We start from the raw sequence: 15,338 nt of genomic DNA on the forward strand, positions 1-15,338 counted from the left end.
ATATATATATATATATATATATATAGATGATAATTTGGACCAGTCTGGGCCCGCATATTGGCAGGTCCGTGGGCTGGGCCTCACCTTAATCGGACCTAATTGTACCCTACACATCCATTTTGAAACTATTGCTTCCCGTTGTCTCTTCTATTATCTTTATTCATTATTGGATAGTGATAAGTTAATGAGGGGAAAAATTCATAATTACAAATGTTTTGAAATATAATTTCAAAAATAACAAACTCGTTTAAAAAAAATTCAAAAATCAAGTGATCACATTTTATGTTATTACGTATAATTTAATTATACGGGTCCCAATAATTTATGGTCATGTTCTCACACTAATCACAAATAATACGAAGTCATGGTCATACAAGACAAAAAAATGTGTGCTACAATTTCATATGTAGTCGCATTGCCCACATTTTATAGGTCATAAACTAATTATTAGTCACAAATCATCCAATAACTGGCTACAAAACATTCAATTAATTGTTTACAAATACTATTCACATCATCTCACTCCACATCATCCTATCCCATCGCTTCTCTCTAATTTAGGGATATCAACAAGTCGGGTCGGATTAGGACAACTATTCTCTTCTCTCGTCTTGTTGAGTAGTTTTATTACCTTACCCCGTCTTCATACACAGTTAAGGCGAGGTTGGACAAGCTGGCTCCTTGTCCTATTTATATTTTATTTTTTTCATATCTTTAATTGGTAAATATTATTATCATTATTTATTTTTTTTCAATTTGTTAATAACACCCATGTTTCCTCTAAAAACGATGATGATATTTTTCTTTTTACATGATAAAAGTTTAAATTTGAAATGAATTTTAGACAAGCAGGATTTATGTTCCCCAAACCAACTCGGGGCAATGACCCTCACTTGTCCCCCACCTCATGTACTAAGCCCCGTTTGATTATCGTTGTTTGATCACAAAAATAAAAAATATAATCGCTATTTATTGTATTAAGTTACTATATTTGACTTTTTATCTTTTCGATAGTTTTCATTATCATTCTTACAAAAATAATACCAAATGGGACCTAAGTAGGGAACCTCCATGCATTTGGGGCGAGGTCCAAGCGTATAAGCTTTTTTGCCATCCTTAATCTCATTCTTCACCCGCTTTCTCCTCCGAACTACCACCGGCAGCCACTGAGTTTTTTTCTCACCACGGTCGACAATCACAGAAAAAATAAGTCTACAATTACCGGCAACAACCATAGAAAAACAGATATCCAGTCAATCACAACATCCACCTCATAGTGACGACGCTACCACAACTATAGAAAGACAGATCTACAGCCACATCACAACACCCACCTCATCGCGGTGGCGCCACCAACATCATCCCGCCATTTCACCCTTTCCACAACGTCTCTTCCATTTTTTATTTTCGCATCTGCATTCTACACAACTGACGGCACAGACACAAAATCACCACCAACCACGTTGATAGAGTAGGAACCTGCACGGGCGCTGTCGATCTAAAAGTCAACACCACGGAAGACGGAGCGGCAGAAATGAGTAAATATGTGAAATTTTAGGATTAGAGTTTAGTTATTTGGGATAAGCGGAGTAAATCTGTGACGAATTTAGGGGGCAAAATGGGAAACTAAAGAGTTTAGAGAAGATAGTGGTGGCACTTGAGGATGGCCATAGCTTTTTCCACAATTAGCCCTTGTTTGAGCCATATTATTTTTTTTAGAATGCATTTTTGAATAATGTATTGATGAAAAATGTGTGATTAAAAAATAAAATAAAATTTTGAATTTGCGTGTAATATTATTTTATTGAAAAATGTGCGATTGAAATGATATTAAATCACTATTTAAGAATATATATTTTTTTTTAAATGTGGCTCAAACATACCTTGACACCGTCTGACATAGAAATCCGTTATAAATGTGAGTAGGTGAGGGTAATGTGTATTTGTTAATGGAGGAGAATATTGGAGTTAAAAAATCAAATTGTGCAGTTTTGAAGTTCTATAATGATTTATGCAAGGATTAAGATGTTTGCGCCGAGGGGGTAATCGAACTGTGTCCTCCCTTCACAAACATGCAGGCCCCGCCCCTTATTAAATAATTCAAGCCGTGGTTTCCACCTCATGTTGTGTGTAGTAGATAAAAGGTTATATAGATGATTATGTACGTGTAGTATGACCCTTTATTTAGGATTAGAATTTAGTTATTTGGGCTAAGAGGAGTAAATCGTGAGCTCACGAGCCACGAGCTGCTCGCGAACTCGTCACTCCACATCATCCTATCCCATCGCTTCTCTCTAATTTAGGGATATCAACAAGTCGGGTCGGATTAGGACAACTATTCTCTTCTCTCGTCTTGTTGAGTAGTTTTATTACCTTACCCCATCTCCATACACAGTTAAGGCGAGGTTGGACAAGCTGGCTCCTTGTCCTATTTATATTTTATTTTTTTCATATCTTTAATTGGTAAATATTATTATCATTATTTATTTTTTTTCAATTTGTTAATAACACCCATGTTTCCTCTAAAAACGATGATGATATTTTTCTTTTTACATGATAAAAGTTTAAATTTGAAATGAATTTTAGACAAGCAGGATTTATGTTCCCCAAACCAACTCGGGGCAATGACCCTCACTTGTCCCCCACCTCATGTACTAAGCCCCGTTTGATTATCGTTGTTTGATCACAAAAATAAAAAATATAATCGCTATTTATTGTATTAAGTTACTATATTTGACTTTTTATCTTTTCGATAGTTTTCATTATCATTCTTACAAAAATAATACCAAATGGGACCTAAGTAGGGAACCTCCATGCATTTGGGGCGAGGTCCAAGCGTATAAGCTTTTTTGCCATCCTTAATCTCATTCTTCACCCGCTTTCTCCTCCGAACTACCACCGGCAGCCACTGAGTTTTTTTCTCACCACGGTCGACAATCACAGAAAAAATAAGTCTACAATTACCGGCAACAACCATAGAAAAACAGATATCCAGTCAATCACAACATCCACCTCATAGTGACGACGCTACCACAACTATAGAAAGACAGATCTACAGCCACATCACAACACCCACCTCATCGCGGTGGCGCCACCAACATCATCCCGCCATTTCACCCTTTCCACAACGTCTCTTCCATTTTTTATTTTCGCATCTGCATTCTACACAACTGACGGCACAGACACAAAATCACCACCAACCACGTTGATAGAGTAGGAACCTGCACGGGCGCTGTCGATCTAAAAGTCAACACCACGGAAGACGGAGCGGCAGAAATGAGTAAATATGTGAAATTTTAGGATTAGAGTTTAGTTATTTGGGATAAGAGGAGTAAATCTGTGACGAATTTAGGGGGCAAAATGGGAAACTAAAGAGTTTAGAGAAGATAGTGGTGGCACTTGAGGATGGCCATAGCTTTTTCCACAATTAGCCCTTGTTTGAGCCATATTATTTTTTTTAGAATGCATTTTTGAATAATGTATTGATGAAAAATGTGTGATTAAAAAATAAAATAAAATTTTGAATTTGCGTGTAATATTATTTTATTGAAAAATGTGCGATTGAAATGATATTAAATCACTATTTAAGAATATATATTTTTTTTTAAATGTGGCTCAAACATACCTTGACACCGTCTGACATAGAAATCCGTTATAAATGTGAGTAGGTGAGGGTAATGTGTATTTGTTAATGGAGGAGAATATTGGAGTTAAAAAATCAAATTGTGCAGTTTTGAAGTTCTATAATGATTTATGCAAGGATTAAGATGTTTGCGCCGAGGGGGTAATCGAACTGTGTCCTCCCTTCACAAACATGCAGGCCCCGCCCCTTATTAAATAATTCAAGCCGTGGTTTCCACCTCATGTTGTGTGTAGTAGGTAAAAGGTTATATAGATGATTATGTACGTGTAGTATGACCCTTTATTTAGGATTAGAATTTAGTTATTTGGGCTAAGAGGAGTAAATCATGAGCTCACGAGCCACGAGCTGCTCGCGAACTCGTGATTTTATTTTTTTATTTTTTTTTCACATTTGTGGACCTTTTTTTCATAATTTTTTCATATTTTTTTATGAGCCCACGAGCTCAGCTCAAGCTTGTGGGATTGAGCCCCCTACTCAACTCGTGCTCAGGCTCGGGCTCGTTTTATCCCACGAGCTGGGTTTTGACTAGCCGAGCGTTCGAGCCGCTCGGCATGTTTGACATCCCTACCTTTATTCAATAAGTGGCATAATGGTTGGGGTAGGAAGTGGGGTCTAATGGAGAAAATCTTCGGTGAGGTGATCGTATTAGCGCATGTGGAATGTCCACCCTAACATAGAACGGCAGGTGTACAATTTTAAGTGGGTTGGTAAATTATTTTGCTGTCTTACTTTTTCTGATTTTTCCTTTTTTATTTTATATTTTTGAAAAGGGCTAGAAACCACCCCTCGTTAAACTGGAGTAACAGAGAAGTTGTCTTGAACAAAATAGTAATAGCACTCTTAATATACAGTAATGTCAAAGCAAAAACACCTTCATTAAAGAAAACGATATTTAATATTGTCTAAAAATCGGAATAGTGTAATTCAATTTATCCATTGAAATTTAGCAAAATTACACATAAGCTTCTTTTTATCTTCTACCATAACTTCAATCAATTGAAAAATGTATACAAACTAATAAATGAAAGGAAAATTGCGACAGTGGTCCCCTAACCTTTCACTTTTTTGCAAACTTTACTCAAACATTCAATTTGTGATAACGAAGATCTCCAACCTTTCAAAAATGTAGAGCAAAGGTCCAAATGGACGGTTTTCGATTTTTCATCCATTTGACTATTAGTTGACCAAGAACAATAAATTTTGACCAATTTTGACTAAATTAAAAAGGGTGAAATAGTAACTTGATAATTACCATATTAATAAATAAACAAAAAAATTAGGGAAAATAAAAAAACCAAAAAAATTAAAAAAAAAAAAGAAAAGAAATAAAAAATTGTTGTCTCCTCCAGCGCCCTGCCCCACTCCACTTTACTCCGTCTCACCATCTCTACGTCATCCCACCCTCCTTCCCTTCGAAATCAGCCACCAGCACTGCCACCTATCGTCGATAACATCGCCAAAAAATCAATAACACGCCCTGCTGGCAACATCTCCTTCTCACACCCATCACCAAAAATCCAATATATATACCCATACTCCTTATACTTAATCAATTTTTATAATGCCTGTTATAAAATTATATTAGAAAAATGAACAAATTTCTCCCAAACCTCAAGATCTTTCAACAATCGTTTATTGCCTAGATCTGCAATAAGCAATAATAAAAGGCGTCAGCTGAGATTAAAAACTTGCCATTTTCTTCCATTTCCTTCGTGAATAAAATCAGCCTCAAAACTAGAACGGTGTTTTCCTGTGATTTCCAACCTTAAAATCTTAACAATCAACAGATCAATTTAAAAAAATGTTGAGGTGGGGTTTTTTGTTTTGGGTGTAGGTTTGATGGTAATGGTGGTTGTTCACCATGCAACTCTTACTCAATGGTTGGGTGGGGTTTTTGGTTTAGTTTTGATAGTAGTGGTGGCAGTTTGTTTTTTGGTAACTGTAGCTGATCGACAGGATGTGGTAAGTGGGGTGGCTCTAGCTATTGACATTGCTAGTTACTGTGGGGATGGGGCTGGGGCTGGGGCTGGGGTGTTTGGAGGAGATAACATTTTTTCTATTTTTTGGTTCTTTTTCGTGATTTTTTTGTTCATTTATTAATATGGTAATTATCAAGTTACCATTTTTAAATTAGTCAAATTTATTTTTCTTGGTCAGTTAACGGTCTAAGGATGGAAATCGTCCATTTCGACCTCTGCTATAATTTTTGAAAGATTAGGGACCGTCCCTGCTACAAATTGAAGGTTAGGGTAAAGCCTGTAAAAAAGTGAAAGGTTAGAGACTGCTACTGCAATTTTTCCTAAATAAAATTTACAATCCAAATTCATTTGTACAAAACTTAGAACTTCATCAAACACATTTTATTTAATAAAGCTCATACCAGTGTTATATCAAAATTTTCGCTATGATGTCATTAATCTTTTCTTTGCTGGTCATCAAAACTATAATAATAATAATGAGAAAAAAATATATCAGTCAAGTAATCATATCGTTGTGGTCTTGAAGCATGTTTGGAAGGTGAAAATTTGAACGCTCAAGAGCTAAGTGATGAATAAACAGATTAAAGATAGTTCATGTAGGCAAAAATATTGCGTAAGGTGTGCCACCATTATTTTAATGACGTTCTTCATTTAACGTAACCTGATCATCATAAATGACAATAACTGTTATATTATTTAAGAATTGAGTAAGGGTAATTATTGAGGAAAAAAAATTATCATATTTTAACTTTGCTAAAACATTTTAAGTTAAAGCAAAGTTAAAATATGATAATTTTATTTCACCCTTTTTTAGCAAGGTTAAAATGTTTTAGCAAAGTTTGTCCATCTCTTACTTCAATCATTTCCCCCTTTTCTCTTTGCAAATAATTTCTCATGTTTTTTTTTGGTAAATCCAACATTTTAATCTTCACCAACCGCATTTGTGAAATAAAATCATGATTTTTTTTTGTCATATAATGGCATTAACCATGCAATTAACGACATCTGCTTAAGCATTAGACACTTTACGTCTTGATCTGAGAAATTGTCTTTCTTCAGGTCTAGCAAGTTCATGGTTATGATGAGTATTGATATGAGAAATTATCCATATTCCACCGCTAACTGCAAAACGCACCTTAAATTTGCAACCTATTCTTGTCTCTAATCTATTATATATCCTCACATCAAGTTACTCTCCATCCCTTCGAGACCTTTCATTTGAACATAAAAATTCTCGTCGTTTAATATTTTTTATGCAACTCTTCGAATATGCCCTTTGCGAATACTAAAACTTTTTCTTATAGCATATGAATTACATATACTATAAGCTTCTTCATCAAAACATACTTACACGTTGCGTTTGTACCCAAATTAGGGTGAATTTTTTTTAGAAATAAATTATTTCCTTATTTCCATGTGGAAAAATTTGTTTCCTTATATTTCACGTGATTTTTATGAAAATATATTATTTCCTTATTCCACATTATTTACATCTTTATGCGATGACATGTACCTATAAATACTGATCTTCTCTTTCAGTTTTATTCAAACAAGAATTGTTAAGTTCTTGTATTTCTTCCCATATTGTCGATTAATAAAAAACGTCGTGCTTTTGTGATTAACCCTCTTTGTTAATTCCTCTACTTTTAAATCTTGTTTCTCGTTGCAATCTTCATTACTTCATATCGCGTCATTAATCTCATTCACTACAATCCTTTCGGGTCCAACAAATGGTATCAGAGCTTGGATCTTGTTGTGGATTGGTTAAAGTTTTTCAGAGATGGCTGCTTTGAAGTATGATATTCCATAATTGAATCGCAATACAAGGTTTTCTTTGTGGCAAGTAAAGATGAAAGTTATTTTGGCACAGTTAGATTTGGATGATGTGTTGCTGGGTTTTAAGAAGATACCAGCTAATTAGACAACGGAGGAGAAACAACAAAGGGATCAGAAGGCTTTGTCGTTGATTCATTTTCATCTATCCAACAATATTCTGCAAGATGTCTTGAAGGGAAAAACAGCAGCTGCTTTATGGTTGAAACTGAAGCAGTTTTGTATGATCAAGAGTCTTGCTAGGAAACTGGCTCTAAAGCAGAAGCAGTGTTCCTATCGCGTGGCAGTAGGAGAATTGTTGGAAGACCATATTGCTGTGTTAAAGGAAATTATCGCAGATTTGGAAACATTGGAGGTTAAGTGCGATAAAGATGATCTTGCCTTAATCCTATTATGTTCGTTGTCTGGCTCTTATGCGTCGTTTCGGGACTCCATTTTGTATAGTCGAGATACTTTAACTATAGACGACGTCTATGATGATTTGCACTTAAAGAAGAAGTTGAAGTATTTGGTTGGAGCTACATCGAAGGATGAGGAAGCTATTGTATCTCATGGTGGTCGACAGAGGGGCGGATCGAAGAATAACAGCAATTTTTTTTTGCTTCTACTACATACATAAGGGGGGACATATTCGGAAGGATTGTAATAAATTGCAAGCTAAAGGTGATTTAACTACAAATCGTAGAGCGCAACCTTTGACTTCATATGAAACAAATACAGTTGAGGATTTTTCAGACGACAGAGATGTGATGTTAATTGTAATATTTGACATGGAATCTATGCTCGATGCTTCAACTTTAAGGTTGCAAACCCAAGTGCATGTTGTCTCAAGTAGTAAACTCGAAATTTCGAGGTCAAACCATAAAGAATTGGAAGGAAATAAACTATTCTATGAGTGGTGAACAGTTGGTGGAAATACGATGGAGAAGAACACTAGAGTGTTGAGGATTCACTTCGGATAAATGAGTAGAATTACTCTTGATCTTCTATTTAACTCATATGAAATATGGAAGATAAAACATTGATTGCAAATATACTAAAAGATAGATCTTGATAATTATTTGAGGGAAAATATGTCAAAATAAGTTGTTGGAATGTAGAGATTATCTAAGCATTTATTGTGTCAAAATTTGTCAACAATAAATCAAAGCCTTTAACAAAGCAAAACTGTTTATAGAACATATACTTCAACCAAGCAAGAAGATGAATATTGAAGAACAAAGTGAAAAATCGAAGACAATACTACGCATTCACCAAAGTTTCACCCCTAGCTCTAGCTAATGGTTTAGAAATACATAATGAAATGTTACAAAAAAAATGAAGGAAACTAAAATATGATGACGAAGAATTGATGCTCCAAAATCTTGGCCAAGGTCCCTTTTACAGGCAAAGAAATATCCAAAATGCAAGTGGACAATGCAACTTGTTTCTGTCCAGTTTTAAGACAGTTAGAACATGCAACTTGATGCCAATTTTCAGATACTTTGTGCAATGAATTTAGACTTATGATCGATAGAAAAATTGTTTCCACTTGAGTTAGCTTTCCATTGGTGTAAATATCAGGTCCATAGGATCTATATAACTCTAGATATGGCCAAAACAATGAGTGCTGCTTCACAGGTAGAAAAGTTGTATCCGGTAGGTAACAAACTGGACTTTACACAGTAATTTTGGCTACCTTATGATACAAATTTGACTTCTTGGTAAGCATAAAAGTTGTAGATACATATCATATCTTTCTAATCCAACTTGAATCACCTTGTTTCGATAGCTACAACTCGAGTTATGACTATTTTACCGAGACAGCTGTATCTTGCTCAAGACAGCTAATCATTTTTTTACTTTTCAACATATTTTCTCCACTTGCTCCACTTGTTCTATCTTGGAAATACATGTGAAATATATCGAATAAATACTCTTTCAAAAGTATAATACTCATGCCAATATGTATTTAAATACGTATTTCAATTAATTGCATTTTTAACCATGTATTTATGGAAATTGAATTTACAACAAGAGAATTGAAATTAAAGACTAACATTAGTGAATTTAAACAAATTGAATGTAAAATGTCTTGTAAATTGTATATCTTTGAAGCATTTTTCGACAATAATCACCTGACGAGGAGTGAATCCTTGATTCGACATGTTCGCATCATATATTTTCCAATCAAAATTTCTTTCAGACATATGAGGCTGTCAAGTAAGGTCGAGTTGTGATAGGAAACAACCAGTCTTGTCGTGTTGATGAAATCGGTCGAGTCAGATTAAGACTGCGAGATGGGACAGTCAGAACAATTGATCAGGTTCTGCATGTTCCAGACCTGGAAAAGAATATCATCTCACTTAGTACTTTGGATGCAAAATGGTATAAATTCTCTAGTGGGAGTGGGGGTGGGGTGGGGTTCTGAAGGTTCAAATGGGAGTCCGAATTATATTGGAGAAACAGAAGAAGTCTCAGTTGTGTATCTTGCTGGAAGCGCAGAACTAGTTAAAAGATATCGAGACAAGTTCAGTACTGTGGTAGATATTCAGTTTGGTACAGTACCTCTTATGACGAGCTCTGGGTCAGTTTAAAACATTGATCGGGGGAGCATTGGCGATTCTACTTTTCCACCAATTTCAGCAGATACACTGTGTTCATTTGCTAGGGTTGGACTCATGGAGCGTAGATACCGTGGTGTCAATAATGTTTGGGATGCTTTTGGGGACGTTGAAGGCGACAGTTCTAGCAATGGGCTTTCTGATCCAATGTGTTGTATGGTTTCTGCTACAGGATGTGCTTCGACTCTATTTGGTCAATAGTAATCCCTCAGTGAAATTTTGGAAACCTGAGATTTGGGTTCAAATGTCGTTTATGGACGCCTTGCAGAAGACGACGATTTGGTTTGGAGAGTTTTGGTTACTGTGTTGAAGAGATTGATTATTTCGATGCAAACGGATTTGAAACCTTGGAATTTCCTTTGTTATACTAGAATTTGGGTCAAGGCGGAGTTTGTTGGGTTTGTTACCCAAATTAGTGTTTTTTTTTTTTTTAAATAAATTGTTTCCTTATTTTCATGTGATTTTTATGAAAATATATTATTTCCTTATTCCACATTATTTTCATCTTTATACTATGTCATGTACCTATAAATAGTGTTCTTCTCTTTCAATTTTGTTCAAACAAGAATTGTTGAATTCTTAAATTTCTCTCTATATTGTCGATTAATAAAATTTCATGCTTCTGTGATTAACTCTCTTTGTTAATTTCTATACTTTTAAGTCATGTTTCTTATTGCAATTTTCATTACTTCATATCGTGTCATTAATTTCATTCATTACAATCCTTCCGAGTCCAACATTACATTCCTATATTAAGTACTTCATAATTTTTTTCTCTACTACTTAAATGCTCCATTGGATAGTAAAATATTAAAAATCCATAGTAATATCTAGGAGTGTCAACGAGTAGAGCTGAAATTCTTGGCTCGGGCTCAGCTTGAACTTTTTAAGACGGGCTTTTTTTTTTGCTCAAGCCGAGCCAGACGAAAGCTCCGCCAAAAAAATAAGGCTCAACCCGAGCTTTCGACTCGGGCTAGCCGAGCCAAGCTCAGTTTTTTGGAATTTTTTTAATTTTTTTTCCCTAAAAGTGGCATTTGCTGCCTGTTTGGCAGCTAAATATAGGCTGCCTTTTCTAATCCCTTTTTTTACGAGCCGACCCGACTTGAGCCGACTCCCCAAAATGGGGCTCCGTCCGAGCCAAGCCGACTCGGGCTTTCCCCAGCCCAAATTTCAGGCAATCTGAGCCGGCAAGCCCGATTGTCATCTCTAGTAATACCCATTCAACCCACTTTAATATCAACAAAATAAATACAATAAAAGATTATTTCACTTTCCCATTTACATTACAAAATTCTAGAAAAATGAAATTAATAAATTAAAATGCATATATGATTTTGCTGGGTTGCAAGTGTCCAGAAAGCATGGCAACAAGACTCTAAAGAGAGAGAGAGAGACAGAGACAGAGAGAGAGAGGGGCTTCTCTAGAAGACGAGTCTAATTTTAAAGGGGAAAAAAAAAGTGGGACCATAAATTTTGGATGGAGCCCAATGTATTTTATTTTTTTTTAATTTAAAATATAAACATTTGTCAAAGGTTGCTTAAAATTGTACACGTGTCATTCTGTGATAGGGTGGACATTCTGCATGGGTGGTACGACAACCTCACCCAAGATTTTCTCGATGTAATGAGAGAGATTAATTATTCAATTATGCTACAAATACACCTATTTTTACATCATTTTTGACAGCCCTCACACGATACAAGTGGGCCCACGATTAAAATAATCGTGAGACTCACTCGTGTGAGTGGGCTGTCAAAGTGAGTGTACAGCAGATGCTGTACACTCAGCTTAATTCTTAATTATTACAGGACAAATTGTACAACTTTTACAGGATTATCTCCATTGCTGCAATAGTTAGGATAGAGGTGGGATAATCGATATATGTTTTTTTGGGGGAAAAAAATAATAGCACCTAGTTTATGAAATTGAATATTGAAATGTAGGGGGTTTTGAGGTAATTTTCCCTTGAATGAATTTATAATTATACTTGCCTTGGAAGTTCCAAGAGTACTTCATTAATTTCTACTAAAATTTTAATGAAAAACTAGTATATTAATTGATAATCTGTACCTTTCGGTTGTAAAAATTAGGAACTATACTACCACTTAATCATTATAAAACCTCACAGAAATCCAATAATATTTATCAAAAATAAAATAATTAACTATAATCTGGTGTTAACTGTAGCTGGGAGCAGAGTTTGTTGGCACATTTATCCTGATATTTGCTGCAACGGCCGGACCAATCGTAAACCAAAAGTACAATCAAGCCGAAACACTTATAGGCAACGCAGCATGTGCTGGTCTCGCAGCTATGATCGTGATTTTATCAACAGGTCACATCTCGGGTGCTCATCTTAATCCGTCACTCACTATTGCTTTTGCTGCAGTTCGCCACTTCCCATGGGCTCATGTACCAGGCTACATTGTAGCACAAATTTCAGCCTCCATTTGTGCTTCCTTTGCGCTCAAAGGTGTTTTCCATCCTTTTATGTCCGGTGGTGTTACTGTCCCTTCTGTCAGCATAGGCCAGGCTTTTGCCCTTGAATTTCTTATAACCTTCAATCTGCTATTCGTCGTTACTGCTGTTGCCACTGATACCCGCGCTGTGAGAAATCAATTGAACATGAACATTCTTTTCTTCATATATTACAAGTAACTAATCGCCATCTGAATTAATCCTTGTTGATAGGTTGGAGAATTAGCAGGCATAGCAGTTGGAGCCACTGTCATGCTTAATATTCTTGTTGCGGGGTGAGTAAATGATTCTTTTGCTACGTCGTCTTCTTCTTGAAAGTAATAGTAAATGAAAAGGGTGATGGAAAAAGGACGCTAGCTAATTGTTTTTACTCTCTTTGAATTGGCAGACCATCGAGTGGTGGCTCGATGAATCCTGTCCGAACTCTTGGACCAGCAGTGGCAGCAGGGAATTACAAGGCAGTCTGGATATACCTTTTGGCACCTACACTTGGAGCTCTTGCAGGGGCTGGCATTTATACTCTAGTTAAGCTTAACGGAGAAGAGGAAGAAGCCCCAAGCCAGGCGAGGAGTTTCCGTCGCTAGACAACCTTGCCAAGGACAGCTGAAATATGAAATTTGTGTGAATAAAGGCAAAGGTCGAAGACTATGTTTCTTTGATTCTAGGCCGAAAAAGGTTTGAATAAATTATGCTTGGAGATGTACTCAATTTGTATTGTTGTATCCAAGCATTTGATGGATGCAGACATTTGTATCTTTTTTATGTACTTTGATGTATTTGGAGTCTGACATGGAAACAGTTTCGTGATTGTGTTATTGTGTATAATAATATGTATGATTTGGTGAACAATCACGCTATACGTGTAGGGTGAGCTTCACAGGGTCACATGGCATTGGGGAAAAATACATAACCCCCCAATTAAAATCTTATCTTGTGTCCCTTTTTCAGCCTCCAAAGCCATTGCCTCCGTTCACAACAACGAGATAAAACCGCCGGACTCATCTCCACATCCGACCGGGGCACAAAACAAGTGAAGAAAGTATAGCTAAAGCATTACCCAAATATACCAACCCAGATATATAGGAAGCTAAACTTGTCCTCTGGCCAGCGCCAAACCACCACTGAAAAACACCTCTCCTTCAAGTTTATAAGGTAATGGGGGAGTTGATTTTGATATTAAAAGTTAGACCTAGATGTATATAACATAATTGTCGATGTGATATTTTCCATTTTTTATCGGTAATACACCCACATTCCTGTGTGAAAGTCATTTATTTAGGAGGTGGAGTTGGTGAATTGCCAAGCTTTAATTCAAGAATTTGCTTGTTTGAGAATTCGGGCAGTGAGCCTGAAAAGGGGGTGGAGTTGGAGAGATTTCTTCTGTTCTCTACTGCAGCAAAGTGTTTTAAGAGGAACTGTGGGGATGGTTTTGGTTCTTTTGGAGGATATGCATGTTTTGTGTGTTGTAATTTTATGTTTCGTACACTACAGCTTTGAAAATGAATTATTCTCGATTTTCTTAGTTGATGTAATATTGAAATTTGTATTATGTGGTTGTTTCGCATCTCAGAATAAGATGAAGGAATGCTGAAGTTTGTCACGGTTATAGAAGCAAGGGGCACTAGCTCGACTAACTGACAAACAAGACGTCAAGATTTCATTGAACGTAACATTCCACAAGGGAAAAGGGAGTGAGGAAGAGAATTGGAAAGGAAAGGGGCCAGCTTGATTAGTAGTGAGAAAGGGAATTGTAATATTATTGTAATTTATATTTGATAATGGAAAATGTGTGTAAAACTATGTTCCTTTCATTATGTTTGGCATCAGTATTTCTATTCTAGCCATGTATTTGAGTTTTGCATTTTATGTTGAGGGTGAATGCTTGAAATATTGAATAGTAGCGGAGAAGTTTAATGAAAGAAGTTATTGTAATTTGAATTGCCGCGATGTTTTCTGGCACTACAAAACGTTTATAACCCCTTGTGATATCACACTAGTTCTACCTAACAATTTTATAAACAAATATAACCAAGTTTCCAAAATTCAGCACTTTCACATGTTATAAACAAGTGGAAAACTGATTCGAAAACTGATTTCAGTAAAACCAAGTGACAGAACAATGCAGAGCTTCACAAATTTTCCAAAATCAGCAGATTAAAAACCAAGTGATATCTCTTCTATACCAATTGTCCAAGTTGATGCTACATGCTCTCTTGCGTACCAAAAACTTGAGGAATTTGAGAAGAATACTGTTATATATTTATGGTATAAATATAAAATATGAAAGAAATAATCAAATTAGATAAAATGCCAAAGTGGTGGGAAATGTGACATTTGTGTGGGACGTCAGGGGTTTGAATCACTCCCCACGCAAATACTAAAATAAATATTTTTTTCTTCATTATTTAATGGGTAAAACTAGCCAGTATTTTATGACTGTTTGTTTTTGTAACAACCCACTAACTGCCATTAAAACACCCACTACTCAGTCATTAAAATTCTGCATTAACATGGTGAAGACTGTTACTACCATCTTGCCTATATAAACCCATATCTTGCTTTGGGAAAAGACACACAAAAAGAAAATAGAATCAATCACTCTTTTCATATTGTGAATTTCTTATATTCGGGTTTTTATACCTATTCTGGAGTACAATTGAGAGTTCTAAAAAAACCATTCGTGATTGCTGCATAAGTGGTTTACGATCGTTGTATCCTGGGAGTGATTGTCCACGGAGGTCACAGCAATTATTGACGGGCAATTTCACTTTAGGACATCGTGCTGTCACGAGACTCGATCG

At 35.8% G+C, this 15,338-nt stretch overlaps 1 protein-coding gene across 1 annotated transcript in view; it reads left to right on the forward strand.

Moving 5' to 3' along the window:
- LOC111367323 (probable aquaporin NIP5-1) overlaps positions 1 to 13,386 on the forward strand; it is a 14,781-nt gene extending 1,395 nt beyond the window's left edge. The window contains exons 2-4 of the mRNA XM_022988134.1: positions 12,247 to 12,666; positions 12,751 to 12,812; positions 12,926 to 13,386. Coding sequence (XP_022843902.1) covers positions 12,247 to 12,666; positions 12,751 to 12,812; positions 12,926 to 13,121 — 678 coding nt within the window. The 3' untranslated portion in view covers positions 13,122 to 13,386. The remainder of the gene's footprint in view (positions 1 to 12,246; positions 12,667 to 12,750; positions 12,813 to 12,925) is intronic.
- Positions 13,387 to 15,338: the final 1,952 nt, after the last annotated feature.

This window comes from Olea europaea, chromosome 18, assembly GCF_002742605.1.
Source record: "Olea europaea var. sylvestris chromosome 18, O_europaea_v1, whole genome shotgun sequence".
Lineage (NCBI taxonomy): Eukaryota > Viridiplantae > Streptophyta > Magnoliopsida > Lamiales > Oleaceae > Olea > Olea europaea.